Here is a 23,674-nt window from a genome sequence, read left to right on the forward strand (position 1 = left end):
TACGCTGACCTTAAGAGGGGTGCCACGCCCAAAAGCATAAGTGTTGGCGACACGGTTCTTGTGAAAGCAGAGAAAACCAACAAGCTGTCTACCAACTTTAACCCTGATCCCTTTAAGGTTGTTCATAAGACGGGGTCAGAGGTAACGCTCAGGAACGAGACTGGCATCGAACTGAAAAGAAACACTGTGTTTGTAAAGAAGTATAACGAGCACGGAGATGTATCCAATGGCAACGAAGATCAAGTGGTACAGGCAGGTTCTGCAGTACGAGTGGATGACCCAGGGGCAAGCAAAATTTCAGAGACGACAGTCGTACCGATGCCAAAAGAGATTCCTGGAACGTCTGAAGATTCTCAAGAACAACCTAGGCATTTCCCAGACAATGAAAATACCGGAGTGGGAAGGCCTGTTCGGAGGTCGACCCGGACTGTAAGACCGCCCGATCGTTATAAAGCCATATGAACTGAATATGATATGAACTGAATATCTTCAACTTCTTGTCCTTTTATCGAGCGACTGGTTTAATTTAAAGGCTTCGATTTGTATGTTGAACATTTAGGAAAGGAGGGAATGTAGTGTATAGGATGCCAACGAGCATGAAATATGCGCGATGTAATGCGAGGCGTGATGGTGTGATGTAATACCCTCGAGACCTGTATACTTCGTCGACAACTTAAGACATCAGAATCTTTATAAAAAGTTTCAAACTCAGAGGACGCGTGGTTTATAATGAACTAGTATGGTTCACATCATGAGTAATTTTACTTCAATTCGTAGTTAAAGTCGGCCTTTCAAAATCAAATTCAACCGAAAAAACTTACGAAGTACCGCACTCCGAATTTGGCGGGAAATGGTTCCCTGACCCTTTTATGGCAAGGAAAATCCTTTCTTCCCCAGCAAAAACTGACAAAAGAAGTTTTTACTGATAATGCTTTTAATAGTAATACAATGGTACACATAAAGTAAACGACATATTCTGGTTACTCTAGCTACCCGTTACAATTTACATTACCTGGAACATATTGAGTAATATTTCCTTACTTAAAGTCACGTTATTACAACAACGAATTAAAATCAAATACTTGGCAATACCCGATAACTTACTACGGAAGTTTCCTTAACTGTAAAGCTACATGAAATATCTTGTATACATTTCAATGCATACATTTCAATCCTACCCACATTTCAATGTATCACAAACCAAAAAAAAAAAAATCAATCTGAAAAGAAGTCAGTGTATATGTTGTAGTTCAATTTTATCCTTGGTTCAAATTTTATTTTCCTTTGTACAAATCATTATCATACATATCATTAACATGACCGAGAACAAAGAAAAATAAAATTTGAACCAAGAATAAAATTGAACTACAACATATACACTGTGCATAAAATAAATCCAAACTCTTTACAAAAGAAAAGGGTAACAGTACCATGAAAATAAAAGCATTTTAAAATTCTTCTACTCTATTACTGTACATGTATTTTCACTATGGAACATATTTACACCTAACAGGCTTCCACTTGAGCCTGACATGTGACTGAACAGTCAATATTTGTGTTATCAAAGTTACAACTGTGTAATGTACTTTCTCTTTCCATTTTCACTGTTTCCATAAAGTGTAGAAGGAACCATGTTTGTCTATCAGTTGGCCGGTCATCTTTCATTGAAGAAGGCTCGACTTCCTCCATAAATGCCCTGCCATCTTCATCACTAGCAAGGAAGTTCCCAGTCTTTTTAGACTTAATAGACATGTAATCACTCTGGTTGTTGACATGTTTAACTTCAAACAGGTATTTTATCTCATCGGGTTGATGGGCTACCAGCTGCAAATAAAAATATAGACTTAAATTAACAACCTTAACTAGACAGTTTTAACCCTACTGCTAGTAACACAAGAATTAAATCATTGGCCAGGGTGTGAGGTGTTTAAGTACAGAATGACTCAGGGTTAATCCACAAATTATCATTTCCCACTTAGAAGAACTAAGTATGTACACTTAGCTGGGAAGGAATTATAATGGTTATTTTTTTACTCCCTGTTTTTTTTTTTTTTTTTTTAATTTCTACCTTTATTTAGTAATTTGTTTTTGGGAAGTTTTTCGGGAACCGTCCCCCGGTTAGCTGAATTGGTTGAGCGCCGGACTGTTGTACGGGAGGTCGGGGGTTCAAGCCCCAGCCGGACCAACACTCAAGGTCTTAAAATAACTGGGGAGATTGTGCTACCTTTCTATAAAATCAAGAAATGGATAGACATTCTAGTCTTCTCGGATAAGGACGAATAAACTGTAGGTCCCGTCTCCTGCATCTATTAATTATATATTTCGTTAGGCAGGGGACGTTAAAGAACCCACTCACGAGATTACTATGATGTGGTCTGACCTGTTTACTGGGAATTGGGGGGAGGGGGCATCTGTTAGATTCGCCTTTAATTGATTGTAAACTGCCTAGCAGTCTGGTAAAGTCCCGCGCACAGTGTTGTAAAGCGCCATGAGCTCAGGATATGAGGGCTATACAACGTAATTATTGTTATTATTAAGTTGCAGTTTGAAGACAACAGAGATAATTTGATAACCACAACTCACCTGTAAAAACACCCTGTTTCCCTCTGCACACATGTAGTAATGGCTGCCATCCAAGTCATACCTAATGGTATTTGCTCCATAATCATAACCTTTTTCTATGTAAAATTCTAGAGACACGAATACAAAAAGAAAACAATCAAGTTTATTATCTGAGGGTCCGGAAAGTCAAATATGAGATGTAAATATAGCTTTATGCAGTGCGATAAGGTAAACTTTTCTCATTCAATTTACTTCTAATGAAAATTAGATATTGATGTGATCAATCCAGTTGCATGCTGAATAATATTCTGAAGCTGGGTTTCAAACAACGGAAAACTATAACCTCAAACCTAACGAAAAACTATTCCTCGAATTATTACGTAATCAATAATTGTTTAGGTGAAAAAGTTTTCCATTACTGTAGAAGATAATTTTACCACAAAAACTGGCAATGTGGTTAATCTTTAATGATTAATGAGGCCTCGTGAATGCTCACGGATACTTGAGTGTCATCTATACAAGGTTTGCAATTAAACTCGCCGTCAGAATTGAAAATGAATGAAGAAAATCCGCAAGTGTACTTCCGTGGAGATTACATTCAATCTGGAAACTCGTTTAAATCTACTTGCATACAAATGGGCGCTGAGTCCGTTACATTTCCGCAGGAATCTCTCCTCTTTCTTATTAATCATCCTCGATTATTTTAGACCATTCCATCATTTTACATGCACAAAATCTTCATAATAGCGGGGCTCCCATGCGCGTGGGGCAGAGCCCCATAGCCATGGAATATGGTCAAGCTCTTTTCGTTTGGTTGTCACGTGACTGACCGAGCGTACGTACGTGCCTTTAGATTGCACAGGTAGGGTAGAGGAGACTATCAAAACGAAGGGGGGGACTCAGGCGAGTCTTGGCAAATGCACATCTTTTATGTTATCATTAATATTACGAACTTGGGAGCTCCGCTTTTAGGCTTGGCTAATCTATATACAGTATTAGATTTTGTGAGGGTCACGCCCTACCACACGCTTATATTTACCTGTTGTATTGCCCCGATGGCTCCCGGTAAACTTAACGGGGATTTGAGGACCAGGTTCGCTTTCCGGCAAATCTGTTATGAGTAGGTTTCCACTTTTGTCAAGTCTGCGCTCGGGGATGTCCATACGATAGCACGCGCTAATTTTAATTAACTGTCAGATAAAATAGGAAAAAAAACTTTTTTTAGGATTTAACTCCAACTAAACACCACGCGACTGGAAATGAACTTCGGGGACTTAATTCTCTAATTTAAAAATTTAAGTACATCCCTTTTATATATATATATATATATAAACGTCTTATTTATCTGAGCCTGAACGCTCTTATAACAAAGGGTCTTATATATAAAAGAAAAGAGTGTACATAAATCCACGATTGGATGGTTGCAATGTTAAATTTATAGCAAGTTTACCGTACCTTCTCCATATTTTCTTTATAGCGGGTTTTTCTCCAAGCTTGATCTGTAGTCTCTAGTTTCTCCTGATCTTGATCGTTGCTAGTTGCAAATGGTATGAAAACCTTTGGATTCGACGATCTATTTATACGGAAAGTTGAGGAAGACTCATATGCTAATTGACACCAGTGAGGTCCCCAAAGTCACGCGGTCTTGTCAGAAATTGAAAGCATCGGATATCTCAGTCATTCGTACGCGGGATTTCGAAATAAGCTGAGTAACACTAGTTTCTATGGGTGCCGATGGAGCATGCAGTTGGAAATGCTCGCGATTCTGTTCAAAGGAGAAGTGTATTTTTCAAATAATTAGAAAGAACAAGTCACGCAAATCAGGAATCCAAAAGGTTTCCAAAATAGACTCTTAAAAGATATTCTAAATTGGTTAAGAGCTTTATCTTTAAGAAAGTGAAAAACTAAAATTTCTTTTTTGTCACAGATGTTAGAAATTAGCTGATATAATTGATTCTTGTTTAATAGATAATGTATTTTGGGATCGTCATTGTTGCACAGATCAAAAACGGAAACATATATTCAATTTTATTTTCTCTGAATAAAAAAATGGAGATGAATGTTATAATTTGGCAGTAACTCCAGCCACAGAAGATGTGAAATATTGGAATCTATTTATAGGAGATCTCAAACAACTGAAAGATGCAAGTGTGAATTCTGTTTGAAAATGAAAATATTTCATTAATCTTTTTTATTTGCGGAAACAAGTTACATGATATGCGCCATATTACGATTAAGACTCTGTGATGCAAAACGTTATGTGAGCGAAAAGAATTCTCGAATGATGATGGTATTAAAAGAAAGTATGTCTAAAAAAGATGAAATAGACAAGCCATTAACTTAGCAAACTTGTCAATCAGGAGTCTGTCGCCGCACACTCGATATTGATTATTTTCCATCCCCATTTTTTTTCTTATATGACCGCAAAAGTTTAATGTGTCATTTATTGTTTGCCCATTTTCACATTGAGAACCGTAAGGCAAAACTCAAAGTAATAGCAACTACTAACTGAATCAGAACAAAGGGGAACACAGAAGAACACAAACCTCCATACGAATAGCTAACAAAGCTAACCTACAAAAACAACCTGCGTCAAGTGTTAAATGGTTTTGGTATTGCATTTGATTGGATAACAACATAGCAGAAGATTTCTAGACCTATTTCAGAGAGTTATTGAGCAAAACCAGTGAGAGTAATCTAATGTAATTTTCAACATTGAAAGAGATGTTGCCCTGATTTATAAGGAGTATAGTCCTGGAGAGATCAAAATCTTATGAAAATGATGATTTGTTTTTGGCTGGGTGGTTTTACAGCAGTGTTTATTTGTTTGCTGCCGAAGGAAAAAAAAAACAATGACAAATATATACAGCGCATTGAAAGGTTTACTGATGTAAAATCTGTCAGACTACAGCGTGTGTAGCAAAGGAATTATCAATGATGTCTTCATTTTCCCCCAGATTCTCATAACTGAGATCTCCAAGATCTGATGCATGATGGCGTGCGGACGTGTATCTGAAGGCTCCACGAATTCCACTGAATTTGTTGCCACTGAACCTTCTTCATCTCCCTTAAACCAATATCTACATTGGGACGACAAAAAAAGTCCGCTATTCAAGTGGAAAAGGAGCGTAACACAACTTCAGGAATTTTGTTCGAAAGTCCTGAATTTGGAAGTTTCTGCAACCGCGAGTCCCTCTGAAAGGTCTAGCTCTTTGAAGTTGAAGACAATCACGTTGGTTTTATTTCAGTACCGGCACCCTTCAAGTCCAAGGTCCGGATGCAAAAGCAATGAAAGCCAAACTGAAGAAGCTACTCCAGTTACCGGTTGATGACGACTCGGTTATTCTCGTGAATGAAGAAGAAGCTTCTACTCCGGCATTTAACAAGAATGCCAAATCAGTACAAGAGGAGTTGGACTGTCTGAAATCTGAAGTGCTGAACGTATGGGCTCATATAAAAGACAAACCCAATGAGGAAGACCTGAGATCCGAAAATTCTCGACTTAGGGAGATAATTCTGTGTTTGAAGGAAGAAAATAAAAAGTTAGTCCACGAACGCGATTCTTTAAGTTTTGCATTGCAAATCGTATCAAGAGAAGCAGCTACACAATGCCGTTCCATGAGTAACACCTCTAACGAACATACCATTGTCCAAAATATGGGTAAGTAAACACTTCGCGCCAACAAAGAAGAAAGCTTCATTGTGAAATCAAAGAACAAAAGAAAGAAATCGAAAGGCAAAGGAGGTCCTAATAACACCCTGACAGGAAAAGAATCCGAACACGAAAATTAACCAAAAGAGCGCACAACCCTGCTCATAGGAGATTCGATGATCTCAAGAATACCTGGAAAAGATCTGGGAAAAGCAGTTGGCCACAGGGTTATAGTCAAGCCGTTCTCGGACGCTACGACAATGGCCATGAATCACTATCTCAAGCCAAATCTGGAATCTTCGCCCAATGAAGTGATTTTACACATTGGGACTAATGATCTTAAAACCAGGGAACCAAAGGCTGTTGCAGAATCGATTGTGGATCTCGCGAGACAGATCGAGGGCACCTGCGATACTCTAGTTACGCTGTCGGAGCTTGTATGCAGAAAAGATAAGTTGGACCAGGCAGTGAAAACAGCCAACAAACATCTAAAGAAGTTCTGCCATCAAAATGGATGGAAATTAATTCATCATGAGAACATATCTCATAGTGGACTCAACAAAGGTGGACTGCACTTAAATTTTAAAGGTAATAAGCAGTTTTATAATAATTTTAAATCGCACCTAGAATGACATAATGTGCTGTCCGTCAATGCCGTAGGGGGATCAATTAAGCAACCAAAGGGCCGAAAAATCTGTCTCAATATTGCCTCCTTTGCGCGGTTTTAGAATGGCATCACTCAATATTAATCAATTAACTACTCACATAGACGAATTAAGAATCCTATTAGCAAACAATGATATCGATATTGTTTGCATAAATGAAACGAAACTGAACGAGAGTATTCGAGAGCATGAAGTTCATATTCCGGGATACGAAATAGTTCGCCGCGATAGACTAACAAAATGTGGTGGAGGGTATGCTTCTATGTAAAAACTTCAATCAACTTTACAGTACGAAACGACCTATATTGGTGATTCCAATAGTGGCGAAGGTGTTTGAAAGGAACAGTTATATGCCTATTTGGAAGAGCACGATATTCTATGTCAAAACCAATCAGGGTTTCGTGCTAATCATTCAACTGTAACAGCTTTGTTGGAAGCGACAGATTCTTGGGCATATAATATTGATAACGAGAAAATCAATGGAGTCATTTTTCTAGATTTGAAAAAAGCTTTTGACACTGTTGATCATCAGATCCTTCAATCGAAACTAAACCATTATGGTATACATGACAAATCTTTCAGATGGTTTCAGTCATATTTGGAAAACCGAACACAAAAATGCTCTGTGAACGGGTCGCTATCCAACTATGCCAATAGCTACTAATTGACTTGCGGCGTCCCTCAAAGGACCATCCTCGGTCCACTATTGTTCTTATTCTATATCAACGATCTTCCAAATTGCTTATCAAATTGTAAACCGAGAATGTATGCCGATGACACGCACCTCACATATGCGGGAAGCAATCTTGAGAACGTCCAGTTTTGTCTAAATGAAGACCTAGAAACGTCTTCAACTGGCTACAAGCGAACAAACTCACATTGAACATGACCAAAACCGAATTCATGCTAATAAGGTCGAGGCAGAGACTGAATACTCTCACAGCTTCACCAACAATTAGAATGAACAATACTCAAGTGAGCCAGGTTACAGCTACAAAATCGCTTGGTGTAATAATAGACGATAAACTCGATTGGCATATTCACATCGAAAAACTAACGAAAAAGATCGCCTCTGGTATTGGGGCCCTAAAGCGAATTAAGCACCTGATCCCAACATCAACCTTACATCTCATTTACCAAGCTTTAGTAAAACCTCACTTTGATTACTTTGACATTGTTTAGGGTAGCTGTGGGAAAACGCTACGAGACAAACTGAAGAATTTGCAGAATAGAGCAGCCCGTGTGTTGGTTGACATTCTCTAACTATGATGCTGATGCAACTGAGCTACTCGAGTTTTTAGGGTGGAAAAATCTTGCACGGTTAGATGTCTGCACGGGCTAGCTCCAGGGTATCTATATTCAAAGTTTACGTGGCGTGACTGTGCTTATGACCTCAGGGACTCTGAAAATAAGCTCAATGTTCTACTTCCGCGCACTAATTATTACAGAAAAAGCTTTAGCTACAATGGCACCACATTATGGAACAGTCTACCACGCGATATAAGGAACACAGAGTCTCTGGGGGTATTTAAACGTAAGATCAATGACATTCTTTAAGTCTAACGCACGGCATTCACGGAAAACAGCTTTAGTGTTATAGTAGGTAGTTTTAATTTTAAACATCGTAGCGTATGTGATGTGTATTTTTATGGGCTGATGAATTGATCGTGTTTAAATAAATAAAGATTACAGATTACAGGGAAATAAACAGCAGTGAATGGGGACAATGAAATATCTTTTGCTCTTTTCTCTTTGTATAGCATTTTACTCAAGGAATTGAAAATGCTACGGCCGGGAAAATTTAATGATGTTTCGGTGTGGTTGTTGAGCATATGTTTTTATCGGTATTCTGGCTGTTCTCAATTCATGCGAGACTCTTTCATTGTGATATTTTAAAAAGTATAGAAAAGCTGCGATATTTTTTGTTGTGAAGCTGCCCGTCGGTACTTTTCCTGTTCATTACTGGTGAAATTTTTGGTAAATACAAGCGTTAATGATCTTTCTGGCAAAATTGGTTCTCATGGTAGTTGGCAGCTGAGTTTATTCTCGTAACTTCCGCGAGAGTCCTGTTTGGGCGCGAAAATCTATCGTCACAATAACCAATGAGCACTTGGGTTTTGAAGGTCGAATGTCTTTATCCAGAATGGCGATTAGTTTTCTTCCGGTTTGGTGCAGAGAAATGACCATCATATCTGACATGTAAACAAAAACCTGGTGAATGCCTCTTTGGTTCGTTCTGCAAAAATGAAGTAGATGCTTCACTTCAATTTGGAACTTTCCCCTGCTATTTCGGTGCATAAAAAATTCGTTGCTAGTGATTCCTCACTCCTGGCGAGAAAATTGGCTAACTCAGTGATGCTGTCCTATACTTTACGAGCGAGTGCTCTGTGTATAGTTTTTGTACAAAAACAAATGTCGCTCCACTAAATCTTAATTTTAGCCGTTCGCGGCAAGCTAAGGCGCAGCGCTCGCTTTCTGTCGATGTCTTTGGGTGCCATTCTTCCTTGTTCAAATATCGTAGTGAACAGTAAATTTTATCAAAGCACCCCTCCGTACTTCATTTCCTATCTAACTTATAAGATTAAGGTAACATAAAACCGTTCAATTGCTCGCACTCTACGCGAAAAACCAAGAAAAAGGCATCAATTACGAAAAACCCAACTGAAAAAGAAGGACAATTCATTATGTGTTACATGAGCTGATAAATGTGTTGATGAAGTGCATGGGAGTTTCTTACAACAAGGCGCCGTCCATGGTGCAAAACCAGGGAACGTTACCGAGGCGTTGTCTAACTGGTTTGTCCCTTTTTATCTGTTGCTCTTTGTTTACTGTGGACTTGGTGATCCCGTAATGTATCAAAAGAGGTTGCGTCTCTCATAAAATACTCAAATGTGTGCATTCAACGATCAACTTGAAGGTGATTAATCATGATCTTTCGTCGGCTTGGAAAAAAAATGTCTAGGCTGCGATTATTTAAAATACTTTAATTCTTCTTTCTATCTTCTGTTTCTCTTTCAGTCAGTCGGAACAAAACCTTGTACCTCTGGTACCCTCCATCAGGTGAAGCTTTCTTTTACTTTTAGTTTTTCACTTGGTTGTAAGCAAAGTTTAGACTTCATATCCAGCACAAAAGGGTGAAAATCAGCCTAGGATAACAGGACTTTCTGAAGCTTCATCCCTATGGAACAACGAGAGGCTGGTCATTCAGCGCGCATGCTCACTTCATGAGTTTCCCTCGCTTCTCAACAACTCCTTCCAATATCTGCTTGTGGTCTTCACTGATATTGGATGGTGATTGGTTTAGCGTTGGTTTTACATTATCCGGCCACACATGCGTACTACGCATTTAGGCTTTTATTGTGTTTTAATCTAAACAAAGATATAATTGAGTTGATTTGAAGATGTTTGTTTCATTTGTTTTTTCCTCTCCTCAAGGTACATTATCATAGCAAGTCAGCGGAGTAAGAAGAAATTGAGTAGCTTTCAACCTGTTTCCAGGTCTCTTCCGGTCTATCCTCTGTTTCTCTTCCAATCAGTCGGAAAAAAAAGTCTTGGCAATGTCTACATTTCAATCTTATCTACATTTCAGTGTATTACAAACCAATAAAAAATATTTATCTGAAAATAAGTAAGTATACACTGTGGAAGAAATAAATCCAAACTCTTTTGCAAAAAAAAAAAAAAAAAGAAAAAAGTGGAACAAAACAGTACCATGAAATAAAAGTATTTCAAAATTATCCTACTCTATTCCTGTACATGTATTTTCACTTTGGAACATATTTGCACCTAACAGGCTTCCACTTGAGCCTGACATGTGACTGAACTGTCAGTACTTGTCCTATCAAAGCTATTTGAAGGTGTTTGTTTCATTTGCGTATTCCTCTCCTCAAGGTACATTACCATAGCAAGTCCTGAGAGTAAGAAGAAATTGAGTAGCTTTCAACCTTTTTCCACGTCTCTTCCGGTTTATCTTCTGTTTCTCTTTCAATGAGTCGGAAACAAAAAAAGTCTTAAAACGACAGCAACGACAGCAGAAGTCTTTACCGATAATGAGTTTAATAGAAATACTCGGTATCCATAGAGTAAGAGACATATTCTGGTTACAGTACCAGTTACAACTTTTATTACACGACTCGGGAAGTCAGAGGGCCAATAACTAAAATCAACCAATCAAAATGCTCTATTGCCGGTCAATATTCTCTCAGTATTGGACCGGACACTGTCCCGAATGGTCCCGAATGATATCGCACTTGTGTCCCTTTGAACTTCAGTCGTATAATAAATCTCTTATTAACCAAGCTTGTTCGGGACCGTACTAGAAGAATATCGGCCCTAGGTCTTTTTTGTACGGACCTCGCTGCGCTCGGTCCGTACTGTCAAGACCTCGGGCCAATATTCTCGCAGTACGGCCCTCGCGCTTGGTTAATAAGATATATATACCAGGAAGGGTAAACAAAGGCCCTCTCTAACAGGCTTGTCCTTTTTTCTCTTTTTCTCACTGATTGTTGTGGTGTTGGTGTTCCCGCAATCAATCATCAATCAATCAATCCTTTATTTAAACACGTGACACCTAGGAGTACAGAAGTTCTCGTTAAAACGTATACGTGTATGTACAATTAGAAATAAAACATAATTTCTGTAAGAATACAAATAATAAGTAGATCTATTAAATAACTGAAAACAGGATCGAAGATCATGGACAAGAGCTATCAATAAAAAGTTACAATATTAACAATATTAACAATAACGATATTTACAATCACTACCACTAAGCCATGTGGGCTTTAAGAGAACGCTTGAATGAAACAATATCTTGAGGTTCTCTGAGTCTAGGGGGTAGCGCATTCCAAAGTTTACTAGCTAAAAATGAAAAAGACCGATGTAAAAACTCAAGATTAAAAGGAGGTAGGTCTAGCCTTGTACTGAGCCCGCGTAAACTATACGGTACATTTCTAAAATGAAAAAAATCACTTATATAAGGAGCCCCCTTATCATACAAGCACTTATATAACACAACTAACGATTGGAATTGCCCACGATTCTCCAAAGACTTAATGTCGCCCAACTTGAGGAGGAAGTCGTATGACACAGACTTCGAGAAGCCTAATATAGTTCTTAATATAAAGTAATTAGTTGTCTCTATTTTAGTAGTCTCCGCGTTACCTACTCCCAGTAAAAGGGGACTGCAGTACTCAAGATGAGGGAGAACATAGGCCTTATATAATCGAACTAACACGTCCTTTGAAATAAACTTACGTATTCTCCGCAAAGCCGAAGCCTTTGCGCATCCCTTATTCAGCTGTTGCTTTATGTGCGCTTTAAATGTTAATTTGCTATCTAGGACCACCCCAAGGATTTTGAGTGTGTCCTTTGTATGGACATTAGAATCATTAAGATGGAAATCATACTGGTATGAAGACGGGCCAATGGCGATAGCTTGCGTTTTGGCGGTATTAATCTGTAAAAAATTCATTGAGAACCATCTCGATAGAACGCTCAGATCAGAGTTAATTATATACTGCAATACTGTTGGTGAGACATCAGAGGCGTAATGAGTAGTGTCGTCAGCGTATAGCCTCAAGGACGTATTAGTAATAAAATAATTAAGATCATTAACATACAAATTAAATAAGAGTGGACCCAACAGGGACCCCTGTGGTACACCAGTTTTAACGGTTCTCCACGAAGAACATACACCATCAAGTTTGACTCTCTGTCTCCGTCCAGTAAGGTAAGCGGTCACAGTTTCCAGCGCATCATGCGTAAAACCATATGCCTTTAATTTAGCTAGGAGAAGCGGGTGACAAACAGAGTCAAAAGCTTTACTTAGGTCGATAGCCACCGCTGCAACAGCTTCTCTTCTGTCGAGACAGGCTCTCCAATCTTCAGTCAATTTCAATAAGGCCGTGCAACACGAGTGACCCTTGAGAAAGCCAGACAGGTTCGGTGAGAGTCGCCAATGAAAGGCTTCATAAATTTGATCGAACAATACCTTCTCATATAATTTCGATAAGGAAGTCAGAACAGAAACTGGACGATAGCAGGTCTTATCCGTCATACTTTCCTTCTTGAAAACAGGAACAACGTCACTGCTTTTCCAAACTATTGGCCATTGACGATTGGTAATAAAATAATTGATTAAACGGGTAACCGGCTCGGCAATAACAGGTGAGGATAAACGAAGTAGCCTCTGAGATATCGTATCGCAACCAACAGCCTTGCGAGGGTCAAGAGTATCCAAAATTTTCCTTATGTAGCCAACATCAACTGGGACGAGGTCAAAAACATCATCACAAGTTTTCTCAGCAATGACTTTAACACTAGGATGATCAACAAACTCAACCATTTCCTTACTGTCACCATAACTCCTGGACACCTCGCAAAAGTAGTTGTTGAACATTTCAGCCACCATTAATGAATCGGTAATTACACGCTCATTCTCAATCAGAATTATCTTTGATTGCTTCTTTTCTTTGCTTGGCAACAAAGGTCTCAACTTATTCCAAAACTCACCATGATGTTTAGTGTTTGACGATGCCTCCATGCAGAACGCCTTCAACCCTTTTCGTTTCAGGGATGTGACCTTGTTTCTCTGTTTCTTGAATTCCTCCCAAGAGGTTGTTGTTGGGCTCTTTGCATGTTTCTTAAACAGTCGATTACGACGAGAGATTTCGCGTTGAATTAATGGAGTTATCCATGGCAATTGATCACCTCTGACCCGTTTTTTCTTTATTGGTGCGTGTTTGTCCAACACTTCAGTGTACAATTGAGCCCAATGGTGCCATAGATCACCAACGTCGTCATAAATGTAAGCAGAACTCCAGGGAACAGTTTTTAGGTCATTTTTTTTTTTTTGTGAAGAAAGATGTTCGTCTGCCATGAAATACTCAAATGAGTGCATTCAATCGATCAACTTGAAGGTGCTTAATCGTGATCTTTCGTCGCCTTGGAAACTAATGTCTAGGCAGCAATTATTTAGAATGCCTTACTTCTTCTTGTCTTTCTTTCTAGCTTCTGTTTCTCTTTCAATCAGTCGAAAACAAAAACTTGTAGCTCTGATACCCTCCGTCTGGTGAAGCTTTCTTTTAATTTTAGTTTTTCATTTGATTGTAAGCAAAGTTAAGACTTCATTTCCGGCACAAGAGGCTGAAAATCAGCCTAAGATGACAAGACTTTCTCAAGCTTCATCCCTATGGAACACTGAGAGGGTGCTCACCTCATGAATTTCTCTCACTACTCAACAACTCCTTCCATATATCTGCTTGTGGTCGTAATTGATGTTAGATGGCGATTGGAATTCCAGAATTGATAATTTTACTTTAAGCAGAAATGTTTCATTAATTTCTAACTGTATTTTTTCTTTCTATTTTTGCTTTTTGAATTTCTAGTTTTAGAGGACCACAATGAGAACTATTCGTTTTACCAGTAATTGTGTAATCCAATTAAGTCATTATTATTATAATTATTATTATTATTATTATTATTGGTTTAGTCTTGGCCACACATGCAGAGTGCACTTTTAGACTTTTATTGTGTTTTAACCTAGACAAAGCTATAATTGAGTTGATTTGAAGGTGTTCGTATGATGCACGATCCTCGCAGTAGAGAGGATCGTGTTGGCTTGTTAGCTCAATTGGTAGAGCGCTGCACTAGTATCGCTGAGGTCAGTGGTTCGAATCCCGTACAGGCCTGATTTTTTTCAGGTCTGATTTTCGCTATTGCATAAATAGCGCTCTCTACTGCGAGGATCGTGCATCATACGTATCTATAACCGCAGTTCAAAATATATGAACTTCATATATTCATCGTATTTGAAGGTGTTCGTTTCATCTGTTTTTTTCTCTCCTTAAGGTACATTACCATAGCAAGTCAGAGTAAGAAGAAGTTGAGTAGCTTTCAACCTATTTCCATATCTCTTCCGGTCTATCTTCTGTTTCTCTTTCAATCAGTCGGCAACAAAAAAGTCTTAAAACGACAGCAACAACAACAGAAGTCTTTACCAATAATGAGTTTAATAGAAATACTCGGTACCCACAAAGTAAACGACATATTCTGGTTCCAATACCAGTTACAACTTATATTACCTAGAACATTTTAAGCAATATTTCCTTACTTGAATTGAAGTCATGTCAGTACAACAACAAATTAACGTTAAATACTTAGTAATACTTGATGATATACTATGGAAGTTTTTTAACCGTAAAGCTACATGAAATATCTTTTATACACTTCAATGTATACAGTCAATCTTACTTACATTTCATTGTATCACAAACCAATAAAAAATATCAATCTGAAAAGAAGTAAGTATACACTGTGCAAGAGATAAATCCAAACTCTTTACAAAAAAAAAAAAAAAAATGGAACAAAACAGTACCATGAAAAAAAAGCATTTCAAAATTCTCCTACTCTATTACTGTACATAAATTTCCACTTTGAAACATATTTACACCTAACAGGCTTCCACTTGAGCCTGGCATGTGACTGAACGGTCAATACTCTTGCTATCAAAGTTACAACTGGATAATGTACTTTCTCTTTCTATTTTTATTGTTTCCATAAAGTGTAGAAGGAACCATGTTTGTCTGTCAGTTGGCTGGTCATCTTTCATGGAGGAGTGCTTGACTTCCTCCATAAATGCCCTGCCGTCTTCATCACTAGCAAGAAAGTTCCCAGTCTTTTTAGACTCAATAGACATGTAATCACTCTGGTTGTTGACATGTTGAACCTCAAACAGATATTTCATCTCGATAGGTTGATAGGCAACCAACTGCAAATGAAAATGTAGGTTTAAATTAACGACCGAAACTAAACAGTTGTAACTTTATTGCTAGTAACACAAGAATGAAATGATTGGTCAGGGTGGGGGATGTTTTACTACAGAATGGTTCAGGGTTATTCACAAAATTATCATTATCCTTATAGAAGAACTAAGAATGTACACTTGGGAAGAGATTATAATGATTAATTTTTGCCCTCTGTTTTTATTAAATCTTTACCAGAGTAATTTGATTTTGGGAAGTTGCACTTTCAAGACAGCATAGATAATAAAGTGAACGCCACGGTATGTCACAACTCACCTGTAAAAACACCCTGTTCCCTTCTGCACACAGGTAGTAATGGCTGCTATCCAAGTCATACCTAATGGTATTTGCTCCATAATGATAAGCTTTTTCTATGTAAAATTCTAGAGACATGGATAAAAAAGGTAAACAGTCAAAAATATTATTTGAGGAAAGTCAAATATAAGATGTAAATATAGCTTTATGCAGTGCGGCGAATAACTGGGTGAACTTTTCTTAGTCAATTTACTTTTAATAAAAATTAGATATTGATGTGATCAATGCAGTTGCATGCTGAATAATGTTCTGTAGCTGGGTTTAAAACAACGGGAAACTATAAGCTCAAAGCTAACGAAAAACTATTCTCGAATTTTTTACGTAATCAATAATTGCTTAAGTGAAAAAGTTTTGCATTACTGTATAAGGTAATTTTACTACAAAAACTGGCAATGTGGTTAGATTAGTGATGCCCTGTTAATGGTCATGGATACTTGAGCGACATCTATAGAAGGTTTGCAATTAAACTCGTCGTCAGAATTGAAAATGAATGAAAAACTCCCCAAGTGTCTTTCCGTGTACATTACATGCACGATAGCGCCAATCTGGAAACTGGTTTAAATCTACTTGCATTCAAATGGGCACTGAGTCCGTTACATATCTGTAGAAACCTCTCTTCTTTCGGATTATGATGGATTATTTTAGACTATTCCGCCATTTTACCTGCACAAAAGCTTCATAATAGCTTTTTGTGAGGGTCACGCCGTACCACAGGCTTATATTTACCTGTTGTATTGCCCCGATGGCTCCCAGAAAACTTTACAGGGATTTGAGGACCAGGTTCGCTTTCCGGCAAATCTGCCATCAGAAGGTTTCCACTTTTGTCGAGTCTGTGGTTGGGGATGTCCATTCGATAGCACGCGCTAATTTTAATTAACTGTCGATAAAATTGAAAAAAGAAGGTTTAAGATTCAACTCCAACTAAACGCCACGCGACTGGAAATGAACTTCGCGGGCTTACTTCTCCAGTTGAAAAATTAAAGTACACCCTTTTTTTTTTATAAAAACGTCTAGTTAATCTATTGAACAATTATTCCACGAGCGCGCGTTGGATATAATCATCTCATATCCAACAAGAACGAGTGGAATAATTGTTTTATTAAAAACGTTAAATTAAATTATTAAATTTTACTAAATTTTTAGCTCCCTTTTAATTTTAAGCTTACGCGTACGCTAACCATATTTGTAGATTATGGTGTATTGGCTTATATATCATAATGGCTAAGCCAATAAAAAGTCTTGAATTGCATTATCCAATGATCCAGTTTTTAATAAATATATATATCTATACATATAGATTATCTAGACGTTTTTATAAAAAAGGGTATACTTTAATATTATATATATATATAATGTAAACAAACTGTAAACTTCTGTGTCGAATAAAGATACTGAAATAAATGAAAAACGAAAGTCCTTTTTCTTTTTCTTTCTCTTTGCTTTTGCGCTACGCGTTTCATCGCCGTTGCGGCTCTTCAGGCACAGCAAAGTGCTATGCCTGCAGAGCCACAACAGCGGTGAAACGCGTACCGCAAAAGCAAAAAGAAAGAAAAAGAAAAAGAGGACTTTCGTTTTTCATTTATTTCAGTATATATATACAATACTTTACATAAAATCCACGATTGGATGGTTGCAATGTTAAATTTATAGTAAGTTTACCATACCTTCTCCATATTTTCTTTATAGCGGGTTTTTCTCCAAGCTTGATCTGTAGTCTCTAGTTCCTCCTGATCTTGATCGTTGCTGGTTGCAAATGGTATGGATACCTTTGGATTCGACGATCTATTTATACGGAAAGTTAAGTATGTCGAATATGTAAATGGCCACCAGGGGGGGTCCCTAAAGTCACGCGGTCTTCTTAGAAAATGAAAGGGTCAAATACTTCAGTCACTCGCACAGATTTCGGAATAAACTGAGCTTTTATCGAGTAAAACTAGTTTATATGGGTGCCAATCGAGCATGCAGTTGGAAATGCTCGTGATTCTGTTCGAAGGAGAAAAGTATTTTTGAAATAATTAGAAGGAACAAGTCACGCAAATCAGGAATCTAAAAAATTTCCAAAATAGACTCTTAAAAGATATTCTAAATTGGTTTGAAGATATATCTTTAAGAAACTGAAAAACTGAAACTTCCTTTTTGTCACTGCTGTTCGAAATAAGCCGACATAATTGATTCTTGTTAAATAGATAATGTATTTTGGGGTTGTCACGCAACTGGCTGCATAAAACTCAGTCCTCCATCAAAGAGGGGAATGTTTAACAGGTCAAAAACATAGATTCAGTTTTATTTGCTCTGAATAAAGAAATGGAGATGAATGTTATATTTAAGTAGTAATATCAGCCACGGAAGATGTGAAATATTAGAATCTATCTATGAAAGATTTCAAACATCGGAAAGATGCAAGTGTCAATTCTGTTTGAAAATGAAAATATTTTATTAATCTTTTTTATTTGCGGAAACAAGTCGAATGATTTTCCAATTCCGCTATCTTCCAATTAAGTATCTGTGATGCATAACGTTGAATTTTGTGAGCGCTAAGAATTATCGAATTCTAGTGAAAATATAAAAAAAGAAATAAAAAATTAGAATGAAATAAAATAGACAAGGCCATTAACTCAGCAAACTTGCCAATGAAGAGTCTGTCACCGCAAACTGTCTCGATATTGATTATTTTCCATCCCCTTTTATTTCTTGTTTCTCCTCTTTTCAAATAATTGTGAACAATTTCTTCTGGATTTTTGTGAACACTCAAAACGGGAGTGCAAGACTCTTGATTTATGGCTTGAATTTCATCATCAGCGAATTTCTTAAAGGAGAGAATGCATTCACATTCTCTTTGACAAAAGATTGAATTCAAAGAAATAATCATGTTATCGTTAAGTTTTGGACACTTAGCTTTAAGAGCTTTATTCGAACCGGCATGTGGATTTTCTTTTCAATTCGTGAATAATTGGAGAGATTTTATGAAAACGTTCAAACGAATGACGAAAACTTATACTTTTTCTACCAGAACTGGCTTACAAGCGTTCACGCAACATGAAGCATGATACATAAAATGTAGTTTTATAGAACTATTGGATCTCTGTGTGAATTTAAATCACAAAAGGCTAAGTCAGAGGTGAACTTCGTCGCTCACATTGTGAGCAAACCAGGATCTAAACTGCTTGCCGGATTTTTGTTCGAGAACTCCGCATTTGATTAGTGGAAAGCTGAAAGATGGTTTTGATTGTTGCCTTATCAGGCTCTGCGCGGAACCTTCGTCGGAATCACGCACCAAACAGTGAAGTAAACTACAGTTGGACCGATTTTTAACAGTTGTTGTAAATTGTGACATACACACCAAAACAGGACCGAGTGATTGGTTTAATTTACTGCAGTTTTATAGAAAAAAATCAAATAAAAATAAAGTATGATAGCAGAAGTTCAAAATGCCATTTATTGCTTGCTCATTTTCCATGAGATCCGTAAGGCAAAACCCAAGGTAATCGCAATTGCTAATCAGAACAAAGGTGAAAGCAGAAGAACGCAAACCTCCCTAAAAACTCAAAGCTAACCTGCCAAAAAAAAAACTGTGCCAAATTTAAAATGGATTTGGTATTGCATTTGATTGGATAACAACCTGGCAGAAGATTTCTATACCTATTTCAGAGAGTAATTGAGCAAAACCAGCGAGAGCAATCTAATGTAATTTTCAACATTCAAAGAGATGTTGCTCTATTTATAAGGGGTTGAACCTCTCTGGCTCAGTATAGTCCTGGAGTTTGAACAAAATCTTATGAAACTGATCATTGTTTTGGCTGGCTGGTTTTGCAGTAGTGTTCCCTTTGTTTTCCGTTGAAGAAAAACCTGGTGAATGGCTCTGTGGTTCGCTCTGTAAAAATGAAGTGTAAGCTTCACTTTTGAAGCTTTCCCCTGCTATTTCATTGCACATGTACCAACATTTTAATTTGGTTGCTAGTGATTCCTCACTCCGAGCAAGAAAATTTGGCTAACGCAGTGATGCAGTCGTATACTTTGCAGAAAAAAATACGTTTTTTCGACATACATGTACCAACATTTTTATTTCGTTGCTACTGATTCCTCGTTCCGGGTAAGAAAATGTGGCTAACTCGTTGATGCTTTCGTATACTTTACGAGCAAGTATTCTGTGTATAGATTTTAATTTCCACAAAAACACATTTCGTTCGCCTAAATCTAAATTTTAGCCGTTGGTGGCAAGCTACGGGTCAACGCTCGCTCGCTGTCGATCTCTTTGGCTTCCAGTCTTCCTTGTTCAAATATCGTAGTAAACAGTAGACGCTCTCCAGTCTCCTCTTTCTATCGCAACACAAATTTTATCAGAGCACCCTCTGCGAAAAACTAAGAAAAAGGCATCAATTACGCAAAACCACGTTGAAGAAGAACGAGACAATTGATTGTGTATTACATGATCGGGTAAATATGTTGATGAAGTGGGAATTTCTTAAAACATGGCGCCGTCTATGACGCAATACCAGGGAGGGTTACCAAGGTCCTCTCTTAAGTTTTTTTTTTTAGTCTTTTTCTCACTGTTTATTGTGGTGTTGGTGTTGCCGCAATGTAAGTAAAGAGGTTGCGTCGCTCATGAAATACTCAAATGTGTGCATTCAATCGATGGACTTGAAGGTGATTGTAATTAGTAAAAAATGTTGGGCTACTTGCAAAGCTACGCCACTCTGTACGTCGACAAATACTATTGAAAAGCTAACAGTCTCTAATCCATCCTTATTTAACCTATGATCTTGCTGCCTGGGGATCAGGCATGCAAGAGTTATCTTAATAAAATTCTTATTCTTCAGAAAAGAGCCCTTCGTCTGCTGTACTTCGCAGACTGGCATGACCATGCAATTCCTTTATTTCTTAAAGCAAACGTACTTCCGATAGCTTTTCTTTATTACGAGTCCGTATCAACTTTAATACACCATATCAATAATGACAAAGCCCCAGCAAACATACTAAATCTATTTCAGAAAGCGTCTAATATTCATTCATACAGTACACAATCTTTTACGTCTGGAAAGTTTTATGTCAAAAGTTCGAGACTAGAAATACAAAACAGTCCCTTCTCTCGGATCGGAGTAAAGCTGTGGAATAAGATACCAAGCTGTATAACGGACCTCCCAAAGAAAGCTTTGAAAAAATTCCTTCGCAAATTGCTATTTGATATCTTAGAAAAAGAGGATAACTATATTCAAATCCCCATGATCATTAAAAAAGTAGGTACATAGATACACCTCCTAAGTTTAAATGTCTTCTTATCTTTTTCTGTATGACTCTCTGACTGTGGGACTGTAAATAACGACTCCTTGTCCTAAGACATCATGAGACGATTTATGTTATTCAGGTACTTGTCTTGCCCCGCCACGATTAGCTTTCTAGCTATTTGCGGGGCAAACTATCCCACTGTTATTTTACGTAAAAGTAAATTGTTGTTGTTAAATTGTTGTTGTTGATTGATCGTGATTTTTCGTCGCCTTCGAAACAAGTGAGGGGAATGAGTTTCCCTCACCACTCAACAGCTCTTTCCAATATCTGCTTGTGGTCTTAATTGATGTTAGATGGTGATTGGAACTCCATAAGCAGAAATTTGCAATTAATTTATAATTGTATTTTTCTTTGCATTTTTACTCTTTGAATTTGTAGTTTTAGAGGACCACAATGAGAACTACTGGTTTTACAACTGATTGTGTGATCCAATAAAGGCATTATTATTATTATAATTAATATTATCATAGGTTTAGTCTTGGTCACACATGCATACTGCGCTTCTAGGCTTTTATTGTATTTGAACCTAAACAAAGCTATGATTGAGTTGATTTGAAGGTGTTCGTTTCATTTGTTTTTGCTTCTCCTCAAGGTACATTACGATAGCAAGTCAGAGTAAGAAATTGAGTAGCTTTCAACCTTTTTCCACGTCTCTTCCGGTCTATCCTCTGTTTCTCTTTCAATGAGTCGGAAGCAAAAAAAGTCTTAAAACGGCAGCAACAACAACAGAAGTCTTTACCGATAATCCTTTTAATAGAGATACACCGGTACTCATAGGGTAAGCGAAATATTCTGGTTACACTACCAGTTACAACTTATATCACCTAGAACATTTTAAGTAATGTTTCCTTACTTGAAGTCTTCTTATTACAACAAAAAATTAATGTGAAATACTTAGTAATACTTGATGATATACGAACGATGTATTTTAACTGTAAAGCTACGTGAAATATCTTTTAGACATTAAGTACAATGTAGTGTATCACAAACCAATAAAAAATCATATTAATCTGAAAAGAAGTAAGTATACATGTGCAAGAAATAAATCCAAACTCTTAAAAAAAAAAAGATATGAAACAAAACAGTATCATGAAAAAAAAGCGTTTTAAAATTCTTCTACTCTATTCCTGTACATGTATTTTCACATTGGAACATATTTACACCTAACAGGCTTCCACTTGAGCCTGACATGTGACTGAACAGTCAATACTTGTGCTATCAAAGTTACAACTGTGTAACGTGCTTTCTCTTTCTATTTTCACTGTTTCCACAGCATAGTGTATAAGGAACCATGTTTGTCTGTCAGTTGGCTGGTCATCTTTCATGGAGGAGTGCTTGACTTCTCCATATATACCTTGCCATCTTCATCACTAGCAAGGAAGTTCCCAGTCTTTTAGACTGAATAGGCATGTAATCACTCTGGTTGTTGACATGTTGAACCTCAAACACGTATTTCATTTCAATGGGCTGATTGGCAACCGACTGCAAATACAAATGTAGGTTTGAATTAACGAACTAAACCTAACAGTTGTAACTTTACTGCTAGTAGCACAAGAATGAAATGATTGGTCAGGGTGGGGGATGTTTTGCTACAGAATGGTTCAGGGTTATTCCACAAATTATCATTATCCATATAGAAGAACTAGGAATGTACACCTGGGAAGGGATTACAATGGATAATTTTTGCCCTCTGTTTTTGTTAAATCTTTACCAGAGTAATTTGTTTCTGGGAATTTGCACTTGGAAGACAACAGAGGTAATAAAGTCAGAACCACGGTATGTCACAACTCACCTGTAAAAACACGGCGGTTCAACCAGTCCCAGCATCCTACAGCCAACTGTGCCCTACTTGATGCCAAATTACGCCACGTAGCTTCACGTGAGTCAGTCAGGGTGGACGCTCAAGAACTTCAAGAGCTCTCAAGGAGACGTACTAGATCTAAAGCCAGTGATCTAAAGTTTTCCATCTCTTTTTAACCCGACGCTAAAATAGATGGTATGTTTTTTGGGTTATATAGTTCTTATGAAGTGTAAATAACGTGATATTCGGTCTAACGAGCATTTTGGGCCTAGGTTTCGATGATCGGCAAACTGGTTTCCCGCTGATCGACTGAAAAAGATTCAATGCAATGAATTTTGATCTATTTGGAGGCTCCTAGAATCTAACCAATTAGAGCCGAACAGATCTTACAAGCCGTAGCGGTTGCTCTCAAGGTCAGATAGTACTGGTAATAGTAGTATTTCTCTAGATTACTTTCTACCTTCGCGGGTGCCTTTCGAGAAAAATTCTTATATTTCGTGTTTCCGCGCGACATGGAGACATTAAGTTTGCAGACATGTCTCCTCGTTTGGCTAGGCCTTTAGTTTTTAAATCAAAATGATTAAAGCAACAT

General features: G+C 37.5%; 1 protein-coding gene across 1 annotated transcript; it reads right to left on the reverse strand.

Moving 5' to 3' along the window:
* Positions 1–943: 943 nt before the first annotated feature.
* On the reverse strand, positions 944–13,759 carry LOC148717445 (uncharacterized). Its single transcript, XM_088743700.1, has 5 exons — positions 13,090–13,759; positions 4,018–4,169; positions 3,602–3,752; positions 2,584–2,690; positions 944–1,824 (listed from the first exon to the last, which is right to left on the reverse strand). The coding sequence occupies exons 1-5, from the start codon at positions 13,757–13,759 to the stop codon at positions 1,507–1,509; spliced, it is 1,398 nt and encodes a 465-aa protein (XP_088599826.1). The 3' UTR covers positions 944–1,506.
* Between the last annotated feature and the right edge of the window lie 9,915 nt (positions 13,760–23,674).

Source organism: Stylophora pistillata, chromosome 13, assembly GCF_964205215.1.
Source record: "Stylophora pistillata chromosome 13, jaStyPist1.2, whole genome shotgun sequence".
In the NCBI taxonomy this organism is placed as follows: Eukaryota; Metazoa; Cnidaria; class Anthozoa; order Scleractinia; family Pocilloporidae; genus Stylophora; species Stylophora pistillata.

Bases quoted from the DNA above. Each gene is read 5' to 3' on its own strand.
- LOC148717445 (XM_088743700.1), bottom strand. From the start codon at position 13,759: ATGGCAGACGAACATCTTTCTTCACAAAAAAAAAAAAATGACCTAAAA. The intron at 3,753-4,017 runs GTACGGTAAACT...TTTATCTGACAG, and splicing joins ATAAAGAAAATATGGAGAAG to TTAATTAAAATTAGCGCGTG. The intron at 1,825-2,583 runs GTGAGTTGTGGT...TTTTATTTGCAG, and splicing joins GAAACAGGGTGTTTTTACAG to CTGGTAGCCCATCAACCCGA.